Genomic DNA, 24,932 nt, shown 5'->3' on the forward strand with positions numbered 1-24,932 from the left:
CAAGTCAAGAAGTTTTTATTTTCATTTCAACCATATAAAGCTGTTGCAGTACACAGTGAAATGAGACAACGTTTCTTCAGGACCATGGTGCTACATATAACAGAGCGACATATGACAACAGAGGACTAAACTTAAGACAATTTAACAAGGTCTACAAACTAAATAAGTGCATGTGTGCAAACTTGTGCAAACAGTGCAAGACAAACAGCAGTGCAGAAAAGAAATGCAATACACGAGACAAGACAGTACTCTACATAATACACACAATAGCACCGAACTGTACAGGTGATGTGCAGGTATTGTTAGTGCAAAAAAACCTCAGGATCAGAATAATACTGATCATCATACTTACTATACATTGTACAGATTGTGCAAGTAATGCAGGATAGTTAGATTATTTAAAAATGAAAACATTTGTGTACATTCATATAAAAACAATATCAGAGCAGCAGCAATTAAGACAGCAGCAGAAATCTGTAGCAGCAGAAGACTGTGTGTCTTCACGTGTGTGTGTATGTATATTCAGTCCAGTTTCTTGTACTGAATATTGTGTCCATAACCCATCCTGAAATTAAGGTAGGCCACTGTATTAAAATCTAACATACATAGAAAACTACGTAATACAGGTATATGTAAGCTAATGAGGAAAACATTTTAAAGGGGCTTTTACAGAAAAACTGCATCCTCGTCCTTCACTAGGGAATAGTCAAACTCCCCCTAGTGGTCAGCTGCTCAACCACAAATTTTATAACACGTACTAAATTATACAGATTTAAAATATATTAAACCCTAATTTTGACCACATACTATATTAAGGCATTGTTTTCATTGCAAACTATACTACAGCATAACGTTGAATAAAAACTATACAACAAAGTTTTGATTTTGAGATGAGTAAGGCTTAATTTCCATTATATATTATACAAAGACCTGAGTTTCACTCCCATCTACTACTATATTAAGACCTTTAAGGTGACCATAAAGAAGGTGTACGTTATGTGAGTTTATACTGCAATAAACCATTTTCTGCCTATTTATTTCTAATATGGATTTAATTCCCTCCTTTCATTCCTGTTAACGTAAATTATAAGCTATTTTGATTATGTCTGTATGTTTGATTTGTTGTTGTAGACAACGAATAGTGACTAAATGTCGCCCCATGTGTAGAATGAAATTGTATAATTTAATCTCATATTTTACAAGCAAAGCATTTGTGATATTGTGTTTCACCCAATGTTGTTACATGTTGCTTCAGACATATTCAAAAGCAAATTTAATCATCATTGTTTTAGTAAATAATATGTAATTTTAAACAGATGTTGTCATGGATTTCTTGGAAATGTGCAAGAATCTCTCTTGAATGTTATTACATGCTGAGACAAATACAATGTAATATGTTTTATTTTTTACTTTTAGTTTTTAGTTCACCTTTATTTAAGCAGGTAAGTCACATTGAGCTTAAAACCTCATTTGCAAGGGAGACCTGGTCAAAAAGGCTGAAGGGCAGTTTGATCACAGTTCACCAAAGAGGGTGAACAGGATGAGTTATGGACACATAAATATGTTCCTCTGGAACTACCTGCATTTATGTATCGGTTTGTCTAAGATGAAGAGCTAATCACACTTTAAATTAATAACAAAGACGATATTTTGGATATTAAGAAAAAAACATTGTATTGTATAAAGTTTTGAAGTTATTTCTGGTAATTATTTTGTGTAACATTGTTTCAGTCAAATCCAACTTAAATCCAACAAACGCTTTGGGTTGGTTTTAATAGCGGGCAATAATGGACTGTATTTACTAGGCTTTATTCGCTACTCTGTAGTTTAGTTCAGACAGTTTTGTGTATTTTGGTCCACGCGATTTGCCGTACTCGGAAAGATGGCGACCGTGGTGTTGGTTAGCCGTCCTGCGGGTGTCCTTTCAAAGCTTTCGAGTGAGTAACGACAAATTACAGCCAGTACACATGTTCGGCTATGCGTTTGGGTGTAGTGTATCGATTTATGCACATATGCTATCTCAATATTGATTTACGTTTATATAGCACATACGGTTTGAGTGACCTTGCTAACCCGCTCGGCTAATCACCCGCTAGCATTAGTGTTGTATAGCATTAGCTTGTGAGGTTAGCTCACAGCACTTTAAAACGCTTTGGTGTGATTTACATTAAATGTCAGAGTCTCTCCATGCTAGCATCATTCTATGGAATAATATTAAAGGAGAACCTTTTGGTTGAGCCTTGACCCTTTTTCTTTCCAGCTGAACTCAGTGACTTATCACGCCCGGTTTTTATAAACACACATTAGCATGTTGTCAGATACAACCCAACAGTGATTGTGTCTGCACAGTGACACTGACCTCATGGTAGTTATTCTGCGGGTCACGTCTATAAATGTTTATACATGGGCAGGGACACAAATTAAAAAATAAAGCTAATTATTGATCCCCACGCCTATTGTCAACTAATGTCAGATTTCACGAACACGTTAATTTTGCGAACTTGCTTTGTAATCTGCACCTAAAAGCAAAGTAGAAGGTGGATGAGGTAGCGGTGGATTTCATACTGGAGATTAAATCCACAACGGGGCCATCCAAATACAGATGCTGCCTGTTCTGACTGTGAACAATGGGTCTTTATTACTGTGACTGGCTGACTTAGCTGCGCACTCGCCAGGGAACTGATGCACTTAATTATTTTGTGGAAAGCACTACATTTATACTTCTTCGTTAATAAGAAAACTCAGGTGTATGTTTACAATAGACATAAGGGTAATGTGTGTTCCATATGGCAAATTAACAAACCACTGTTGACTTGCATGCAGTTTTTATGATGGAATTACACATACTGGCTATGCAGTTACACAAAGAAATTGCTGATACATTTATGGACAGTGAATCCAGACAATGGGCTAACCCTCTGGAAATCTGTTGTATTGGTTAAGGCAGTACTAAAACACTCCCATATGCAGTGTAGCCTGACCAATATATCATTTTGCCGATTTTATGAGCCTATTGCAGTTATATCAGTATCGGTGAATATCCCTCCAATATTAATATTTTTTAATGTGTGTATATATATATATATATATATATAGACATCTATATAGATATATATACATATATAATATAATATATTCTGTTTATGTTTACTGTATTCTATATACAGTACCAGTCAAAAGTTTGGACACAAATTGAAATGCCATTGCCTGTGCAAGTGTTTAATAGCTTTAATAGCTAGTTTCTGGTTTCTGTTATTTCTGTTTTCTCATTTCAAAGGAAACGCCCCGAATTTATCATTTAGATCAACCTGAGATGATGATCATGTATCATTGAGTTTTTATTGGTCAGTGTTAATACAATCTCCATCTTCTTTGTCATTAGTTCACAGTCAGTTTGCATTTTGCAGTGTCTATTATTGAGAAGGTATATTTTTATATCTTGATACATGGGTTTTATTTGACTCTATTTTATATTTGTAGACTTGAACGTGGTAGGATTAATAAAGTATTTTTGACTTTGATAAAGACATAAGAAAACATAATAGTAGTATTAGTATCACTGTCAGCAGCAGTAATACATTTTTAGAGTGGAGGTTTTGATTCAGCTTCAGGTCATTGTGAGGGCTGTAGTTTGATTAAATGCTATTGCATTAAATCAATGTTTCAGAAATCTTACAAAAGGGATGAGAAACACCTCTAAGTATAAGACAATGCAATTTAACAATATGAAAACTGCTATAATACTGTTTACACAAAGACTGACTCTTATTGCCTTGAAAAAAATCCTTCCATAAATAAAAGATTTATTATAGAACTGTTGTATTAGACTGCATCCAATTGAGTCAGGCATGCCACAAAACAAAAAAAAAAAAAAAAATCATAGCAAAATATATTCTGCCTCTTGATGCTGACCAAATGCTCGCTGCCTCTTTTTGCCTCCTTTCAACAGGCTGCTGTTCTCCTACTGTACTGTCAACTGCCTCAGTCCAGCAGAGGAAGCTGCACCATGCTGTTGTTCCCAAAGGGAAAGGAGGGCGCTCCTCTTCCAGTGGAATAGCAGCCACGGTGTTTGGTGCCACAGGCTTCTTGGGTCGATATGTTGTAAATAGGCTCGGTGAGTTAAAAAATAAATAAATACACATAAATACTGGTGCTGTGCACATGTATATTCACTTCACACTCTCCACACTTGTGTATATTCAGTATTTATTATAGTGCCTTTAGACATCACATCTTGTGTCCAGTATCCCAGAGAAGATATCACCTCAGCAAACAGATCCCTCAGTGTAATATTAAATGGGATACTAACAACTTATCTCATGAAATATAGCTGTACTCAAAGTTGTCTGATTGCTTTCCTTTATTACTACAGGGATTTATGGTATGGGGTTTATATAAGTAATATAAAAATTTTGTGGTTTCCCTTACTACAGTTTATTTTTATGTTTGGAATTCTGTTATTTGAGCTAGTTGTGGAGCTAGTTCACATTTATTTAGAAACCTGTTCTGTTTTTTTTGTTTGTTTGTTTTTTTATTTGTTTTTTGTTGTTGTTGTTGTTTTTAAAGAACCTAGTTGTGGTATTTGGACTAGTGTCTAAATACACGTGATTGATCTGTTTTGAACAATATATGGCTAACTTACTACTCTGTCATCTTGTCTCAAAGGAACCTTGGTGAAACTTAATATTTTAATGAATTATTGTTATGAACTTTACAAAATAACAATCCCCCTAAAGCTGTTACCACAATATATGTTGTGTTTACTGTGTTAAGTGTTTGCTTATTGATGATTCACAGGTCGGATTGGGTCTCAGGTTATAATCCCTCACCGCTGTGATCAGTATGACCTCATGTACTTTAGGCCCATGGGTGATCTTGGACAAATCATTTTCATGGTAAGACACATGTGCCTTGCAGAGATGTTTCAAAACTTATACACAATGGCATCTTTAATTTGCCTGCATTTAGAGCCTTATTCTACATGGTTTTCCAGGAGTGGGATCCCAGAAACAAAGACTCCACCAAACGAGCTTTGGAGCACTCTAATGTTGTCATCAACTTGGTCGGCAGAGAGTACGAGACGAGGTATACTTGTGGCCTGGAAAAATGTCTTAAATCAGGGGTGTCAAATCCAGCCCTCCTGGGCCACTGTCCTGTATGTTTTCCAGTTATCCCTGCCCTTGCAGCTTCCGATTGGCTGAACACGCCTGATCCAGGTAATCAGTGGTGGGTAGGGCAGGGCTAGTTGGAAGACAAGCAAGACAGTGGCCACTGTAGGATTGGAGTTGAAACCTGTTTCTGAAATCATCTGTTTTTGTTAGCATTTCATGTTAACATGAAATATTCATAAATGTTGGATGACTGAATAGTGATGTAAAGAATTCAAGTGAGTGTTTTCTCTCTTTGTGTAAAGAAACTATCACTTTGAGGATGTCTTCGTGAACATCCCCCAGCAGATTGCCAAGGCAACCAGAGAGGCGGGCATAAAAAAATTCATCCATATGTCTCACCTCAACGCTGACATTCGTAGCCCGTCCAAATACCTGAGGAACAAGGTAATGAGCTATTTCCTTTGCATACTGCACACCTATCTCACTCAGTCAACTAGTGTTTTAATGTTTTTGTTGTAGTATATACCAGATTTTCTGGACTATAAATTGCACGTTTTTTTGCTCCTGGCTTGTAGTGAAGAAAAAGCTGAAACAAAGTTTGGACTGAGTGTCATCATTCAGACAAGTGAGGAGGCAGACACGCCGCTTCATCTTCTGCCCCACTCCAATGTTGGCGCATTTGTTACTTAACCACTCACTGTTACTTAACGTAGATGAATGAATATTGTAATGTACTTCTGCTTGTTGTTATTCCTGGCCTATGGTCTTCATAGGCTAATTTAGACTATAATTAGTATGATTAGAAATATGACTTATTCACCGAAGTGACTTATATGTCACTTATATGTTTTTTTTTTTGTGTGTTTTTTTTTTCTGTTGAACAAGGCTGTTTCTGATGAAAGCAACTTATACTCCGGTGCAACCTATAGTCCAGGAAATACAGTACACAATAAAGCTGGTGTTGGTTATGTTAAATTGTACAGAAGGTTAAAACATACTAATGTAGTTTGACATTGTAACCTTAGGCCGTAGGAGAGACAGCAGTGAGAGATGAGTTTCCTGAGGCCATCATCATGAAGCCCTCTGAAATGTATGGAAGGGAGGACAGATTCTTCAACTATTATGCAAGTAAGAAATTGTTTGGGCATTGATGAAACCATAAAAGTTGTCATACTGACTAACTAGTATGGCAACACATCAATATGTGGTGGGGTCATGTCAGTGGCAAGCTGATCATGTTTGTGGATATTGTTGTGTTTTTCAGCGATTGTGGTTTGCTTGCAATTCATATGAAGCTCCGCCAACTTCAGTATTGCTACATATGAGGTTCATTGTGATTTTGTGATCAACTTAAACAAGCACAAGCAGAACAGTTTTTTTTTTTTATCACTTTAATGTTTAACATGTTCCTTTAGACCACTAATAACACTTGGCCAGCTTGGTATTGACAAATTGATGACAAATTGATGTGCAGCACCAATCCTCTTTCAGACATGCGCTGGTTTGGCAATGCTGTTCCTCTTATTGCTCTGGGGAAGAAGACAGTGAAGCAGCCTGTTCATGTAAGTTTATTCTCTCTATAATAAATTTAAACTTCAGCGCATAATTCAGGGCTCCACAATGCTACTAATTCATAGATGTAATAAATGTCATAAATGTAACCAAAAATCTATTGAGTGCGATGAGTTTTTTTTTTTTTTTCTTAATTGCACTGACATGCCTAACATTTTGGCCCTGCCAGATCCAACCTAGACCTCAGGGAAAGTGTACAGTCATCAGTCTGTCCCCAGTAATAAGATTCCTAATATGGAAGATAGAAACAGCATCAGACTCTGAGCCAGAGACAGAGGCAAATTAACAGAAAAAGCAAAAATGAATTCCTTTCACAAAGATTAGCTCACAAATATCTTATAATTGAGGTTGAGTATGGTTTTAATGTGTGGCCACCACAGCTCCCCTCCTCACAGGGATTCAGCCCCAGGCAGTGACAAACCGCAGCAGTGAGAAGGCAGAGATGATGAATCAAATTCAATGTAGCGTACAATGTTGCAGAAGAGCTGCCTAATCTGAAAGAAACCATCAATCAATCAGACCTACTGTTAATGATACCCATTTTAGTGGGGTGATTGCAGAGGCCTTAAAAAAAGAGATGTCATTAACCCTTTGATGCACCTTTGCATATTTTTGTGTCGAAGGGACATTTATGTTACTTTTTTGAAAGTACAAGGAAGGTTAAAAAGGCTGGAAGGTTAAAAAGAGATGCCATTAAATGTATAATAGTGATGCTAAGGGTGCTGTGGAAAAAGAAACTAGGTGCACCTAAATTTTGTGCTGCTGCACCTACATAAAAATGTTAGGCACACCAGTGCAGCCAGTGCAAAAAGTCTGTACTTGCTCAAATTGTGGCGAGCAGTAATACAGTTCTGTAATTTTGTGTAGTTCTTCACAATTAAGCCATTTTTGTCAGTATAACACAAAGTGTTTATTAAGCTCATTATTTAATTCCACGTCTGATTCAACATCAGGTATCTCACTGAAAGTTATGTTGGTATTTAATGATGGTCAACTTTAGGTATTATATACAGTGCAAATCCTTTTGCTAGCCTTGAAACCTGTTTGCGTCTGTCAGTTTGACAGTTAAGTTCAATAATTCAACATGTCTCCAGGTCAGTTTCTTATAATTACTCTCAAAGCAAGTGTTGTCTCCTCCCTCTGAAGCACATTATCTAACTTCAGTTTCAAGGCATTTACATGGGAAGTGTCAAGTGCAATGTACACTGAGTTGTCCTGGCCTAAAGGACACACATCAAGCTCGCTCACACACTCATCACTCACCTGTCTAATGAATCCAATTGTTTCCTCCCTCAGGTGGTGGATGTAGCCAAGGCTATCATCAGTGCTGTCAGAGATCCAGATGCTGATGGAAAAACCTACGCTTTAGTCGGGTATGTAGTCAACACTACAAAAATGACCATTGAACATTCTTCAGGTTCAGCAAATACTAAAACTTTTTACCAAGCTGAACACTTAAACCATAATCTTAATAAACATTTATAATAGTAAGTCTAATTGTCCCGTTTGGAATCAAAGCCTGTACAGTAGCCTTTGTCTTGCCTGTTTGTGTGATATTCTCATGTCATTTGAAGCAGCTGCCAGGTACTTTTGGCCTATTGAATTGCACCTAAATGAAAATAAAATGTAGTGACGTCCACCACTTTTTTATCTGTGACTTATTGTTAAAAAATGTGTTCATGTTCTGTTTAAGAACACATGATTTCTGACATTTTTATATACCTTTTTTTATACACGCTGCCTTTATAGAAAAGGGCCATTTAACAGTGTTTAAGGTGGGATGATTCTCAAATCATATTTTTACATAGGTAATCAAATTCCAATAGATCAACTATCGATCAATTTAATTATGTGTATGAAAAGCTTAGGTCCCCATGTTGGTCCTTGATTCATGTTTTGGTTTCTGAGCACAGATTCACATAGGAGAACTTGTTAGATATTTTTCTCTTGATTTTTTTTTTTGTTTGTTTGTTTGTTTTTTGGCCTAGGCCCAACCGTTACATCCTTCATGACCTGGTGGAGTACATCTATGCTGTGGCACACAGACCTTTTGTGCCCTACCCCATGCCTCGCCCACTGTATCAGTAAGTTATTTGTACATGTGCTTCGGTGTTTTTCAGGAACAGGCTGTTGTGGAGTTCCCTGAAGACATTTGCAAATCAAAGAGCATTGTTGAAAAACTACATAGCTTAAACCCACTTTCAGTTTGCTTCTCAAAGATCTGCAGAAATATTTGCAGTTGTTATACCCCACTTGTATGCTCATGATAGCTTGTATTTCTTCTCTTCAGCCTTGTTGCTAAGATTTTCGCAATGAACCCATTTGAGCCTTGGACGTCTCCAGATAAAATCAACAGGGTAAGAAAACCTTGCAGGGTAACAACTGTGCCACAAATTGTCGAGCCTTTATTTCTAGTATAATGTTTGCCTATTACAGTTATTAAATGTATTGCCCATAATTATGTGCTGCACTTTTATTTTTTAGTTTCACACAACAGACATGAAGTACCCAGGACTTCCTGGTCTGGAGGATCTCGGTATCACTCCATCTACTGTAGAGCAAAAGGCAATTGAGGTCTTGCGCCGCCACCGACGATTCCGGTACCTGGATGCTGACCTGGATGAGACAAAGCCAGCCAAGACAGTCAGTTATTAAAGTACCCAGTAAGAAATTTGCCAACATCAACAAGGCAGCCAGAGGTACTTCTGCTTTGTTTTTGTCTTTAACTATATCTGTACATAAATAAAGAAAAATGTCTAATGTCTGTTTATTGTTCTGAATGTCTTTTTCCCTTTGGCCTAGTGTTATAATTAGATAGGACATTACAATGACAGCGCCTCTAGAAGTATTTACTGGTTTATGGTCATTGGACTTTTACATTTATTGTTATACTACACTTGAATTATGATTGTTCATCTGGAGAAAAACACCAATTCCACCTTGATGCCTGGAGGTAGCTTGTCAATCCTGACACTTGTCAAAAGAACATTTTTATGTTAAATTGTTTCTACACTCAGCTGGAAGTTTGTAATGCACACATGAAACGTCCTGCAATAAGTCCTACGCAAAGGTCATAATACTTTTGTTGAAACCAAAATAATCCCAAGAGAGCAAATTAATACCACAGAGACTTTAGGCTGTAATTTATAATTGATGTACACACCATACAATGATAGTATCAGTAATACACTGTGCTACAGCAGAGTAATAGAGACTGATCCACAGGATCAAAGCTGTCACTAATGTCGAAGATAAATTCCCACTGAACATAAAAGAATTCAAAAGAGTATGAATATGCTTTGTAGGCATAGAAATGCTTAAGTGTACTTTGGAACCTTGATAGTTCATCTCTCCACCCTCACTTCATTACTGATACTATGGTTTCCTTTAAAAGCTGTGTAATTACTCTAGCTCCTATTTGTGCCTTAATAAATAATGATCTTTTGTTCATTTTACAGTGCAAAAAAAACACTGTAAACTTAAACCGTGATTTAAGGTCCTTGTAGCTGGAAATGTTATCTTCAAGATAAGATGTGATTTATTGTACCGCCTGAGCTGTACAGAGTTGCTGGCAGCTTACGGAGAAGCAAATGACGCCAATGTGAGCCTTTGAGAGAGAGCAAAATGAAGACATATGTGCGAAAAGCTCTAATAACTGGAGCTGTTTTATTTTTCATATACTTCGTTATTTGCATGATCAAAAGTTGGAGAGGAGGCATATCTTGTCCACAGGGCGAGACAGATCAAGAAGTTGTGAGCAGGAAACTGGACAGGATTGAACAGAGTCTAAACAATCTGAGTAAGTACCAATTCAGCATCAGCAAAACTTAGAAAGACAGTGCCAAATGTAAAGTTAAATGAAATTAAGCTTACTTGTTAAACACCTGATATTCATGGGTGACAAATGCTAGGTGAACTGTGCTTTCATTATTCCTGTGAAAGCCACAACAGATTGCTACATTTAAATAGATTCACATTGTAAAACCACTTTATCCTAGCATCTATTTTTAGTTCACAGCCGTTTCTGGAGAAACACTGGACATTATTGTTACTCAAGACAATTTTCAACTGACTTATTCCTCCAGTTACACTAGCTCTGTTTTATGTCATTAACCTGAGACTAACTCCTCTCCACTCTGGCAGCTGGAACTGTTGGGCATTAGTAATTGCCTACCGAATTATTAATCATAATAGTTTCTGTCTATCAGATAAAATCACTCAGTTTGAGCTTTACAATAATACTGTGTTAATTGATGGTGCCTTCCTAGTCTAATATTTGACAATTATTTCTTGTGTTTCAATAGTTCCTTGTTCTGTTCAGTGGTTGTAGCTGTTTACAGCTCACCCACAGTAATATCACTTCTTACTCTGGCTATAAACAGATTTCCCTGCAGGTGTCACTAGCCCATCTCATATTTTATTAAATACTTCATTCATGGTTCTGAAGATTTTGCTTCTTATTAACAACCTTGCCTTAGTCAGATGAACACATTGATAGGCCATTGTTAAAACCCAGACTAAATAGTTGATAAACAGGCTTTATGACAATGGTTATACAGGATAGCCAGGGTGGTTATCTGGCTCAGTGAAGCCTAACCCTAAAAGAGGCAGACTAAATTTAACTCACTTCATATTACAGGCCCTAAGTTTGAGATTACAGATGTGTTGCCATGACATCTATTTCTACCAGACTTTCAAAGATCCCAGATCAAGATGTAAATCCACATACCTAGAACAACCCCATGAGTTACTAAAAACACAAACACACAGCTGAATGTACATTGCAAGCTAGTGACCACTAAAAACTATACAATTCATACATCTTGTCCAGTATTATGAGATGGCAGTTCAGCAGTTAAATTGGCATCAGCAAGTACAGCTTCACTTTAAAATGTTCCTGTTAATGTACACGGGTAAAAAAAACAAGGGACAAAGATAACGCCTTTGTTTTGAATACCATGCAGCACCAACAGGTTTTTCAATGTCTACAAATAGCTTCTAAACGGATTGTTTACCATTTCCCAACCTTTCTTTTCACCAACCCCACCAAAGAAAAGCTGATAGATATATCTGGCCACAAAAGCCCCAATGGTGATATTTTTCCAAATGTGGCCCAAGAAAAAGAGAAGATTGTGGCACCAAAATTATATCCAAACTCCTTTCTGTTTGCCAACTGGGGTGATGAGCTGACAGAAGAGGAACAAAAGGAGGCTGAAGCTCTGTTTCAGATTTATGGATACAATGTGTTCCTGAGTAACCATTTGCCACTAGACAGGAAGCTTCCAGATACAAGAGACAGCAGGTAGGTTTTGTTCATGCGAGATCCTAATAGTTTGACAGGGTGGTTAAGTATTTTTGTGTCCTGACCTTTCCTTTAATTTCCTTCTAGTCTTTCCATGTGTTTTATGGGTGTAGAAAAGAAACTTTAGCTCAAAATTCAACATTTTGTGAAAGGGTTTACAGCACGAGAGCCAACTGACTGAAATTCCGTATCTCACCATTTAGATGTCTAATGAAGGAATACCCCAAAGACCTGCCAAACATCAGCGTAATACTCATCTTCATAAATGAGGCTCTTTCTGTCATTAAGAGGGCAATCCAAAGTATCATCACCCACACTCCAAAGCACCTGCTCAGAGAAATCATTCTGGTGGATGACTATAGCACTTACAGTAAGTTTAGCACACATGTAAACACAATGTGATCATGTTTCCCTTCTGACGTCTCAGAGTGCTGCTCTGCATCAACCATGTCACTAATCTGCCATTAGATTAATGAAAGAAAATTCATTAATCAAGTGCTCAGTGCAACATAGAGTTTGTGTCATTTTTTATATAATTCACCAAGCTCCTTCACTGTGGACTACATTTCCAGATGACCTTGGAAAACCATTAAGTGACTACATAGGTCTGATTCACAAAGAGAGGCCTGGGCTTATAAAGTTAGTGCGACATAAGCAACAAATGGGACTGGCTCAGTCTCGGATCTCAGGCTGGGAGCACGCTACAGCTGATGTCGTGGCCATTTTAGACGCCCATATCGAAGCCAACGAGGGTTGGTAAGTACATCTTTCAAATTAAAAGTATTTCATAGAATAATGGCCAATGTAGCTGCTGTAAGGCTTCATTCGCTTCTTTAAGTTTTAGTTCCTCCAAATACTTTGGAAACATGATTAATTTCACCACAACCACAGATGCAGGTTCCAACACCAGGAAGGCAAGTATGACTACAAAAACAACACTATATTTAAAAATGAGTCATCTTTATTTTACAAAAAAAAAATGTAAGTAAATAGGAACAATGTTAGACTGTAACACACCATCCCAGTGAGGGGCTTACACTCAACATAAATGGCTCTGAACTACCTGAGAGTAACACTGAGGAAACAAAGAAAAACTAAACACCAACGCAGCTACTCACTCTTAAGAAAACACAATTAACCTCAAACAATTACTTCTCCCAACCCCAAACAGAGGCAACTATACAAAATACACAATACACAGCCCAGCAGCAGTACAACAGATGCACTCCTCATACATCCTTGGTGAAAAGGCTCTGCAACGCATACACATACAAACTGACAATATTAGATTCACATTAACATAAACACACATTGTGGGGTTTCACATTACATAGTGAAACCCCACAATAACCATGCAGTCTGACTATTAAAAATACATACTTACATATATCCACAATTCATATTCTCACTAGTAAATATGCAAGTTCAGGATAGTTACCTGAAATTCAAAACCCAATACACAGGAATGGCAAAAGTGATATGTTTTGTCTTTTTGACTAGGAAGAATTGAATCACAGATACATGCAACACATATCCAGTTTACTGATTAAATGTTAAAGCAGCTTGTCACTGAGAGTAGCGCTCCCACTGGAAGCACCTCCAGAGATTAACTCTCCTTTCAGACTCCTCTCAGTTCAACACAGCTACACTGCTGATTCATTTTGGTGTCTTTTGCAGGGTAGAACCTTTGCTGGCCAGGATTAAAGCTGACAGGACAGTGGTGGTTTCCCCTGTGTTTGATAAGGTCCATTTTGATGACCTACATCTAGAACAGTACATCCCGTCTTCACATGGCTTCGACTGGGCTATGTGGTGCATGTACGAGTCCTTCAGCCCAGAGTGGTTGAAGCTGGAGGATGAATCGCAGCCTGGAAAGTATGTGGAACAAATATTTAATTTAATGAGATTACTGTGAGAAGTCACTTTGACTTTAAAGCCAAAATTTTACTTCACATACAACATCCAGCTACCATAGATCATATAAAGCACTCATATTCATACATTTATGGTACTGCTAGTGGAAAATAGGCAATATACAGTAAGTAATAAAGTACAAAATGTACACTTTGCACCATAATGGGTAAAGAATAAAGTAAAGAATGTGCTTCTTAATATTAACATGGCAAGCATATTGTTAAGTTCCACACATTCTGGCACAATACCAGTGGCACTGTAATGTTGGTTTTGCACAGGAGTCCCTCTCTTATGGGAATCTTTGCAGCAGACAGACGCTTCCTTGGAGAAATTGGTGGACTTGATGGTGGAATGACAGTTTACGGAGGAGAAAATGTTGAACTTGGGATTCATGTGAGTAGTACACAAACAACTACAAACAGGCCCATTTAAGGTTGAAGATCTACACATTCACTAATGACCTGTGTCTTTACTGCTCAGGTGTGGCTGTGTGGAGGAAGTGTAGAGGTCGTGCCTTGCTCCAGAATAGCTCACATTGAGAGGGCACATAAACCTTACGCACATGATCTCAGCCCTGCCATGAGACGAAATGCTCTGAGAGTGGCAGATATATGGTTGGATAATTACAAGAAGAATGTGTTTATCGCCTGGAACATTCCCCTTAAGGTTCGCACAGTGTCAGGGAGCCGAGTGTGTCACATCCAATTAGCTGGTGTATTTCCCATACCTGCTGACCTTCCCTGCTTTTCCCATGTTTGACACTAGTTGATGTCTATCTGTTTATTTCCAAAACTAAGATAACTATTATTTGTCCAAACCTCATTCTACACTCTACACTCTGTTCATATCTATCATATCTACTTTGATGATATTCCAGTCATAACTACTTGTCACATTGGGATCATCATTAAATGAAGTCACGTCTTCACAAATCATCTATGTGCTCATTTTATTTAAAACACTTATATTTTGACCTAAATTTCACTCAATGAAGTGCTTACATTTAATGTTGTCATTAACGCATAAATGTTTCCACATTTATATGAAGCCTTTTGAAACTCATATATATACATTTTAGTTAAAACAGTTTGTTGTCCGTGCATTTTCTGGTGTAACACACAGAATCATGGAATCGATATTGGCGACGTGTCCAAGAGAAAGAAGCTAAGAGAAAAGCTCCAATGTAAACCTTTCAAGTGGTACCTGGACAATGTTTATCCAAGTCTGGAAACACTAGATAACATCCTGGGATACGGTGTGGTAAGGTGTAGCTTATTTAATAGTTTGCTGAGCTTATTTTGGTGAGCCTGAAGTATTTACACAGTGAATTCAAGTCAGAGATCTGGTGATAAATAGAAGTTAATGATTTCTATCTTCATTTAAATTAAATGCAGACAATTATATGCTAATGGGACACCTTCAAATGTAGCCATGCTGCAGCTGAACTCAAAACACAATTCATGAGATTCATATAGTTGTCCAAATACCTCCCACTCCCCCCACCCTGACTGTACAGCTGCAGAACACCCTTCTTCAGCAGTATTGTGTGGACCAGGGAGCTGTCCCAGGAAACATCCCCATTCTGTATGAGTGCCATTTTGAACAACCACAGGTAATCTAGAAAGACACACTGATACTGAAATGATATATAATAACACATATAATAAATCCTGACTTATCCTTCTCAACAGCTTTGCTACTACAATACAGATGGTGAAATTATCATTGGGGAGATTAAATCCCACAAGTATAACAATAACCGCTGCCTAGTTGATCCAGGCTCTGGCAGTGCTCCCACCTTGCACGAGTGTCACCTGGCAAAACTAAAGCAACTACACATGCACTGGGACTTTAAACAAGTAAGACCAATAAAGCATCTGTTTGAATCCTACCAACAGAAGGTGGCAAAGTAGAAAATGTTCCAGTCCTACACATAAGTACTTTAATATCTTAATGTTTGAGAAGTTCTTACTTCATGCTGCCATGTAATAAATATGTGTCCATCAAACTTTTGCAGGGCCAAGCAATCATAAACAAAGCAACAAAACGATGTCTTGAGGTTGCCCAGGGAGAAAGCTCTTACTATGAGCTCGTCATTCAGCAATGCACTGGACAGGGCTGGAGGATTGAGCATCTCGTCACAAGTTTTTAGGAAAGCACTTGATGTAATAACCCTTTATTGTTCTGCTCATCTCTTCAGCAGATACAGGGGTACAGCTTAAGGATGGACATTTGGAATCAAATATGCCAAGTCCAGGCAGACACAGTGGAAAGACTTTTCAACTAATGCATTAGGTTTACATCTTTTGTATTGCCTGCAGCACCGTGTAGTTCCTAGAGCACCTCCTCTTTTTGCATTCTTCATATGGGATGCCAGACCCCCCCAGCCTGTTTGATCACTACGCATGGCCCATGTATTTGAAACACAAGAACAACTGGCAGCAAGCAAGTTTCGAGAAACACACACACACAAATACACATTTCATCATATCAGCCCGTTGTGCTATAGTCACTGTTTGTTACATCATGTCCTGGAAAATCTTATAGGTACAGGTATGTATGTCTACATATGTTACCATTTCATGTACGTATAAGAAGAAGATCAACATATTTTCATAGAACAAAGGTCCTGGCAAGGTGTGTACATCTTGGAATTTGTCACACAGTGTTTGACATATAGCAACATATACAGTATGTGTAAGGTTGTCAGTAATGGATTGTGGGCTTCTTTGTACTGAGACTTTGTATTGTATGAGCAAAATGATGTAAGGGCTGTTCTAAAGGCAGGACTGTGATGGACTGGTTGGCCATGGCTGTTGTTTTCAGCAGGACAAGAAAAACATAGTTTTCTTCCATGAACTCTGACATTAGAAGTGTTAGAAACAGTCTTTTATAGTTTGTTCCTTAAAGTGTGCGACAGATGAGTTGTTTCCTGTTAGTGATGATGCCTTTTCAGTGAGTACTGTAGCTCTGGACATTTGTTGTGAAGCTTATTGTACTTATTAGCAGCTAAACTAAGCTAAGATTGCTAGAGTGAGTGACTTATGTTTAGTTGCTTTCTGTTGTTGTTTGGGTATTTTAATTATTAATGTTAATAAGTGAAGGCCTTGCAGCAAGCAAGTTTGGAGACAGACTATGGCTGTAATATGTTGTATACTCATATCATCATTTTGTGTTCTGTGCTTTGGGTTTGTGACTGATATGCTGCTTGTTTGTTCTGTTTTTGCAGAAACACACACACACACACATGAATATTTCAAATTAAAGGAACATTAAACAATCATAATCTGGCTCATCATTGCTGGGGGTCATACAGGCATTCTAACCAAAGCACACTCCGCAATTGCAACCTTAGTGAACCAGATAAAGTGTCTGCCACAAGAGGTGTAGATAGTTGACTGACCAGATCCATTCACTTCCTCCAAGCTCAGAATGAATGTATGGCGTAATTAACGGCGTAATAACGAGCATGGCGGGGTGCGGGTCAACGGTCGGTGCCTAATGAATAAATAACATTTTGAAGGTAATCACAGTGTGTTTTACACTAGTTTCGATATCATTATCAAACTGAACAGTATGTCATCCTACATTCAGTACTGCTGCTACATAACAAACACTGAGACTCATATTGTCCTCATGCGGGCGCAGAGAGAATCTGTTGTTGTTGGACGTTGAGACTTACCTGTCCAACCCTTGTCAGAGTGACGTCATCAGTAATTTGGGACAATCGGCGGAAACGTGATAGGTCCCACCTCGGTGAATGGAAGAACGAGCCCACACCTGCGCTAAGCATCCCGAGCATCCTGAACGAGTCAGGTAGGGGATTTATTTGTGCGTATTTGGCGTCAGGGCTGTTGCCTTGCTCTGCGCTCTGTCAACATGAGAGCAACGTTGAAGCGGAAAATCTGCATTTTGGGTGGGATTTTCCTTTTGGTCTTGGTGGGCATTTTTCTAATAAATGAATATAAACGTGTAACGAGGACTGACAGACTGTCCAAAGAAGCGGACACATTACGCGTGGCCGCGGGGTTTTCTGTCATGCAGGCAAGCATCAACAATTTCAGTGAGTCAGTGATTATAGTGGTTACAATGCTCTGAACGCTGCTCTGAACTTTAACTAGCTCTTGATTGTGGTGGGAAACAGGCAATTATGCGCACTGCATTTGTTAATAAGCAAAAATGAGTAATGCCCCTTTCTCTTTTTGTTCCTTTCGCCTCCATCTCCCACGTGTCAAGGCATCGCGCTCCGAGGTTTCCAGGAGAGGCAGGATGCCATAAAGAAAATGCTTGAAGATGGCAGAGACGGAAAGATGAAAGCTGCAGAGGTCAAAGAGGCACCAGTCCAAAAGCAGCCAGGGCAGAAAGAGCAACCCAAAGCAAACATCCAGGAGAAAAATGAAGCCCCCCAAAAGAAACTGCGCCCCAACTCTGCCCTGTTCAAGCACTGGGGGCACAATCTGTCCGAGGACGACCAGAGAGAGGCAGAGGCTCTCTTTGAGAACTTTGGATACAACGTTTTTCTCAGTGATCGCCTTCCTTTAGATCGACCTCTTCCAGATACCAGGGATCCAAGGTACATGATCATTTCCTAAGATGGCAGACCTGACTTTCTACTTCATACGCTAAGAAAGATGAAAGTAACACTTCCTAAGACCCAAAGGAGCACGGTTTAAGGTTTTGATTTCTTTAACATATCATACACCTTTTGATGTAAAAAAAAAAGTATTAATTCTTTCATAATAACACGTCCATGTTACTGGACACTGTGTCTTGAGGATTAGTTTGGTAATGATAAGGTTGCATTTTCTGTTCAGTTCTGTCTAATCTAAGCATCAGAAACTAATAGAAAATCTCAGTCATTCCTCAAACATCTTCAACACAAAAGTATTCACTTTATTCAAAACCTGCAAATGACACGATCTTGCCTGTGCATTATGAATAGTACATTAGAAACCAGTTCCCTGCCTGTCCACATTCCCAAGGCTCCACACACTGATGCTTTGTAAAGTACCCTGTAGTAGTTTTTAGTTCTTACCTTAACCACATAGCTTTGGTTACTATCTCAGTGCATGCAGTTCTTTTATAAATTCAACCATATACAGTTTTTCTGCCTAAACGTAACAATGTAGGTTGTGTGACTAAATTTAATCATGTAGTTATTGTTACTAAACCTAAACATGTCTGTTTAACCACACAGACTTTGTACTGGCATCTCATAGCGGTGCCAAAGAAATTATTTACTTTCTATTTGAGACGCCAAAGATACTTGCCAAGTATTTTCTGTCCTGGCTTGATTGTTGCAGTTCTTGTCTCTGAGACACAAAGAAACATTTTGCACTTTACACAATTCACAGTTTCATCATCAGTTTTTTTGTTTTTGTTTTTTTTCCCCCTGAAGTAGGAAGTTGAAAATGAGAAGAAACAATCTTTCTTCCCTGGAATAAATGTGTATTGTCAGGTTTAACCTTAAGATGCATTTCTAAAAATGTAATAAAATACGGTTAAGACTTTCATAAATATAAAAAATACGTCATTATAATTATAAAACAATTATTTACCCACAGCAATTGGCACCATTTTAAAAAGCCAAAACACATGCTCTTTTGGCCTCACTTCAATTTAAGCGACTAGAAAGCCCAGGATGTCCTCTTGTCAGCAGACAAATATGAATTGCTGATTCACAGGAGGATATTGATTCACCAAAACGTGGTTCCTTGGTTATATCTTTCACCTTCCTGTTGATGTTTCAGGTGTTTGAAAAAGAGCTATCCAAAGGACCTGCCAAGTCTCGCAGTGGTGTTGATCTACTTGAATGAAGCCCTGTCTGTCATCCAAAGAGCCCTGCGCAGCATCATTGACCGCACTCCTAAAAACCTACTCAAGGAGATAATAATGGTGGATGACAACAGCTCTAATGGTTAGTTAGTTGGTTGCAAACGGATCAGATTGTGTAAACACACATTAGCTAAAGACAAGCTCATGTAGTGTTTATAGACAGAGGCAGGAGATGTTGAAAAACAGGTTTATTGTGCAAATGTCACTGCTACTGATTTTCCTATGCAGTTTTTGCATACAACCATTGACAGTAATCAGCCATTTAAAGGAGCATACAGCACTCTAATATTAGATTTCAGGTCAAATACGAACACACTATACATGACATACAGAGTAAACAGCTAACCTGGTTCTGTCCAAAGTGAAAGAAAAAAAACACCTGCCTGCACTTTCACAGCCTGGAATTCTTCAGCACATAATCGGCCTCATGTGGTTCTTGTAGGTGATTATTACCCACTGCTTGTTTCCAACTGCTTCTAATTGTTTTGCTAAGCTAACTGGTTTCTGGCAATAGCCTTATTTTACAAGACACATATGAGAGTGGTAGTGATCTTAATCATCTGCCTCTCAGCAAGAGAGAAAGTAAGTATATTTTCCCAAAATCTTCATCTCGTCAGAACCCAACATAAGACCCCTAATGGGTCGTGAACCCAGACCCTTCTTGCTGTGAGGCAACAGTGCTAACCACTCATCCACTGTGCTTTCCCCTCTGTTAAACTCTTTCTCCCTAATGTATGTCCATATTCTCCTTCAACTCAGAAAACCTGAAGGGGGAACTTGACATATACGTGAAGTCGCTTGAGGAGCAGAACCCATCTCTTCGCATTGCTCGAGTGAGGCACACTGAGCAGCGAGGGCTCGCTCATGCCAGAGCCTCTGGGTGGAGGGCTGCTACTGCTGACGTGGTGGCCATCCTGGATGCACACATCGAAGTCCATGACATGTGGTGAGAATATGGCTAAACTATTGCATGTACTTGTATACACTGGATTACATGTAAGAATTTTTATATAAGTGCTATCATGCTAACTTGTCTTCCTAATGAACTTTGTAATTATAAAAAATATATATTTTATATTGAGATTTGCTTAATGTTTTCAAGCTTACCATGTCACGATTTGCGGTTTTAGTTTGAAAAGACCAAATACACTCACAGAGAACTGGTACTCAGGGCAGGGGAATTTTATTAACAGAAATCAATCAACACAGGAACAAAGGCTTTGAGAAAACAAAGGGTAAACACCAAGCAAGACGAAACACAGAATACAGACACACGGACACAGAACTCGGACGAACACAGAAAAACGGGGAAAACTAAGAATTCGGTCTGGTCGCACACACCCACGGGGACACAGACTCAAAATGCTGAACTCATAGGAGGGTCTGGTCACACATACTCACGGGGACACAGACTCACTCACGGAGAACTACTAAACACAGAACTTGGAGCTGCCTGGTTCACGCACACACTGGGGACACGTCAGGCTACACAGACATACAGACAGAGCACAACACAAGACATGGACGGAAAACTCAAAGAAACATGAAAAAGATTACTTAACACACACAAGGCTCCACAGACAAAATCCAGATGGAAAAAATCAGGCAGGGCTGGAAACCAAAACTGTGTGCTATTTAAAACGGATCATGAATTTTCTGACGGGAAACGAAACCACAAACGGCAATCGACAAACAACCAGGCAAAGAACAAAGGGAAAAGGAGGGGTATTTAAACTAAAAGGGAAAACAAGACACAGGTGAAGCAAATCAAAACTCAAAACAAGGTGAATCGAATAGACAATCCTGGATCCTGCAGAGTCTTTCAAAATAAAAGTCCATAACAGGAAGTCCAAGGCAGGATCTTGACATACCACAACTGATTACAAGCACTGACAGGTTTATTACATCTACACAGTTATTTTTACTAGGAATTAGACGCACTTCCCCTGGAAACAACCTCTAGTGAGATGATGCTAAAAATAACCTTTCTCACATTTTTGCTTTTCCTTAACCAGAATAGTTTTAGTAGGAGTTCACACCCTGTTTACACTCACACAGATATACACATTTGTGACTACCCAGTACAGCCACTGTCTGATGCCAAAACAACCAGTCTGATCGACTGGCCACTGAGCAGCTCTGTTGTGACAGTTGGAGCACTGCAGTGGTAATAATGAGGGTGGGTGCTCTTCAAACTGCCAACTGTCTAGTTACAGACTCATTTGTAAAGTAGTGACCAGGTTAAATAATTCAAATTGCTGAACACTATCTGTATCAGTATTCAACATTTTTCAGTCTCAAGCAAACACTTTCTGCACAATGGTCCACCAAGTGCATGGAAGGGTCACACAGACCAGTTTGTTGTGGTCATAAGTCATGTTGCACAAAGGGATGGAAATTTTAAATGAACGGTCTCATCATTATTTATTCAACAAAGAAAATGACACACAGAAAAGCACTGTGTGGAGTTTCAGATCAAAGAAGTCTGTTGCAATGATGCTTCTCTTCTTTTGCCTTTATGCAGGGCTGAACCACTGCTTACACAGATTAAAGGCGACAGAACAGTGGTGGTGTCCCCTGTATTTGACAGAGTCAACTTTGATGACCTCAGGGTTTTTAAGTACAGTCCAGCAGCACATGCTTTCGACTGGGCTTTGTGGTGCATGTATGAGAGTTTTTCACCCGAGTACTACAAGGTCAACGATGGGTCACTGCCTGGGAAGTAAGTTAAATCAGTCTTCTGATTTATAAATAAATATAATGTCATGGTCTTATTAATTGTTTTGAAATGATAGGCTCCAGCAGATCCCTGTGAGTCTAAATAGGCATAGGCAGGTATAGGAAATGGATGAATGTTTTTAAATGGCACAGTGGTAACAGTTTTCATCTGTCTCCTCAGGAGCCCATCTGTCATGGGAATAATGGTTGCTGATAGGAAGTTTCTCGGGGAAATTGGAGTCCTTGATGAAGGAATGAAGGTGTATGGTGGAGAAAATGTTGAGCTGGGAATTCGTGTAAGTTAACGTTGCATATTTAATACTAAATTCACTAACAAATTCTGAAGAGTCCCAGTGTGTTATGGTTTTACAGAGGGTTATGTGCTCTTATGTGTAGTCCATTTTAATGAATAGGATAAAGTGAAAAGAGTACATTGTAACTCAAATAGGTGTGGACATGTGGAGGCAGTATTGAAGTAGTCCCATGCTCCAAGATCGCTCACATTGAAAGACTCCACAAACCCTACATGCGAGATCTGTCTCATGCCATGAAGAGAAATGCTCTGAGAGTAGCAGAAGTCTGGATGGATGAGTACAAACACAACATCAACTTGGCTTGGAACTTGCCATTTGAGGTACTGAGCAAAAATGATGATTTCCTCTTATGACATGAAACTATACACACTGCATGATAGTCAAGAGATAAATAATTAAAAGCTTTTCTTTTAAGTAGATACTTATGACTGACTGTAAATAATAATTTCAATTTAAGTAAAATAATAGTAAAAATCTTTGCCTCTGCAGAATCATGGAATTGACATAGGAGATATCTCTGAGAGGAAAAAACTCAGAGAGAGGTTAAAATGTAAACCTTTTAAATGGTACCTGGAAAATGTGTATCCTAAGTTAGATCCCTGGGACAACCTGCTTGCCTATGGAGGAGTAAGTTGAGTTAAAGTGCTGGTACTGGGGGGTGGGTGTTCATGACAAGTTTCACTGACAACAAGCCTCATTACCCCACTGACAGATGAAGAATCTTAATGCCAGCATGTGTTTAGACCAAGGTCCAGTACCAGGTCACACACCCATCGCCTACCCTTGCCACTATTATGGACCTCAGGTAAGTTATGTAGCTAAGGGGTTTTCTTAAGATGATTATATTAGATCATCAGAATCCTTGTCTTTCTACTGCGCAATCTACCTTCTGACCTTTTTCTCTTTTTAGTTTACTTATTATCGTGCAAACGGTGAGCTCTACATCGGCGGCATCAAGTCCCACAAGTACAATGACAACAGGTGTCTAAGTGACCCCGGCAATAAAGAAACTGAGCCGGGCCTTTACAATTGCAAAGAGGCTTTGCAGAAAGGAATGGGGATATACTGGGACTTCACTCAGGTAATATAAAATACAAGTTGTATATTGATGTCACAGAAAATGCTGAAGAAATATGTACGTTAATAAAAGGGTCAACAAAGTGTCTGTTGCCTCTCTGCAATTAGAGCATAGTTTAGTTTAGGTGTAGTTGACCATATAGCTTAAAAGTCTTTACTGTGGCTGTGTCAGTATGAAAAGATCAAATACTGCACCACAGTATTTTTGACACCTTTCTCTTTTCTAGGGTAAAGAACTGAAGAACAGACAGACAAAAAGATGTCTGGAGATTATAAAGGGAAAACTTCTAATACAGGAATGCTCTGGCCAAAGATGGGAAATCCAAAACATAATCAAAGCCTTTTAAAACATCTGTGTGGGCAACAACAAGTGCAATTCTCAGCTCATAGGTCAGTGGTTAACCATACCACAATATGGGAAATGTAGTCAGTCAAGTGTGACAACTGTTATATGAGTATTTTAATTATTTGATTCTTCTGTTACTTTGGGTGAAAAAACAAATAACTGAATTTTTTAATTCTTAAGTGAAAGGGACTCCTTTAAAACATTTTGCAAATCTTCTTATTTGTCAAATTAAAGCTATAAATAATTTTTATTATGACATTTTCGATCAACTGCTTACTTTATTAAACATTTATTACATTAAGTGAAAAATATGAATACTTAAGCCTAAACTGATGGTAAATGTTCTTTTGGCATCTGAATGTCCATTAACTGAGCATGTGGAGCAGAGCTGTCAACATCAGGGAAGCCTGGGTCAAGACCAAAAATGTCCACTGTCTTTTAAATAATATGCTGGAATGATTTGTCAAAAATAAATAAATATCTGACTGTCTTCACCTGTGTTCATTTAGTTAGTGTATTTTTACCTGGGGGGTATTCCAGAAAGAAGGTTTAGTGAAAACTCAGAGTAGTTTAACTCTGAGTTGAAGGAAACTGTTTCAGAAACAGAAATCATTTAAACTTGTAATCAGTCACCATTGTAACTTACACTTTGAAACTAACCTGAGTTAGACTGTTTTTAGACTGAGTTTCTGTTTCTCCCTTCCAGTTGAGTTTGCAGAAGCTGTCAGACAGCTGGTTCATTT

At 38.5% G+C, this 24,932-nt stretch overlaps 3 protein-coding genes across 3 annotated transcripts; all 3 read left to right on the forward strand.

Moving 5' to 3' along the window:
- Nucleotides 1-1,865: 1,865 nt before the first annotated feature.
- Nucleotides 1,866-9,447, forward strand: ndufa9a (NADH:ubiquinone oxidoreductase subunit A9a). Its single transcript, XM_026311477.1, has 11 exons — nt 1,866-1,937; nt 3,950-4,114; nt 4,798-4,895; nt 4,994-5,085; nt 5,414-5,555; nt 6,137-6,239; nt 6,603-6,673; nt 7,980-8,056; nt 8,672-8,767; nt 8,974-9,040; nt 9,168-9,447. The coding sequence occupies exons 1-11, from the start codon at nt 1,883-1,885 to the stop codon at nt 9,336-9,338; spliced, it is 1,137 nt and encodes a 378-aa protein (XP_026167262.1). The 5' UTR covers nt 1,866-1,882; the 3' UTR covers nt 9,339-9,447.
- A 2,194-nt stretch (nt 9,448-11,641) lies between these two features.
- On the forward strand, nt 11,642-16,170 carry LOC113132840 (probable polypeptide N-acetylgalactosaminyltransferase 8). Its single transcript, XM_026311212.1, has 10 exons — nt 11,642-11,985; nt 12,189-12,355; nt 12,558-12,741; nt 13,663-13,860; nt 14,178-14,292; nt 14,380-14,565; nt 15,022-15,159; nt 15,416-15,511; nt 15,591-15,758; nt 15,917-16,170. The coding sequence occupies exons 1-10, from the start codon at nt 11,642-11,644 to the stop codon at nt 16,049-16,051; spliced, it is 1,731 nt and encodes a 576-aa protein (XP_026166997.1). The 3' UTR covers nt 16,052-16,170.
- A 1,565-nt stretch (nt 16,171-17,735) lies between these two features.
- On the forward strand, nt 17,736-24,679 carry LOC113133340 (probable polypeptide N-acetylgalactosaminyltransferase 8). The gene is made up of 11 exons (XM_026312099.1): nt 17,736-17,962; nt 18,136-18,472; nt 19,650-19,816; nt 20,494-20,680; nt 22,259-22,456; nt 22,634-22,748; nt 22,901-23,086; nt 23,256-23,393; nt 23,479-23,571; nt 23,677-23,847; nt 24,071-24,679. Exons 1-11 carry the CDS (start codon nt 17,779-17,781, stop codon nt 24,188-24,190), a joined length of 1,896 nt encoding a protein of 631 aa, XP_026167884.1. The 5' UTR covers nt 17,736-17,778; the 3' UTR covers nt 24,191-24,679.
- The last annotated feature ends 253 nt before the right edge of the window (nt 24,680-24,932 follow it).

Source organism: Mastacembelus armatus, chromosome 6 (genome assembly GCF_900324485.2).
Source record: "Mastacembelus armatus chromosome 6, fMasArm1.2, whole genome shotgun sequence".
NCBI classification, from domain to species: Eukaryota; Metazoa; Chordata; class Actinopteri; order Synbranchiformes; family Mastacembelidae; genus Mastacembelus; species Mastacembelus armatus.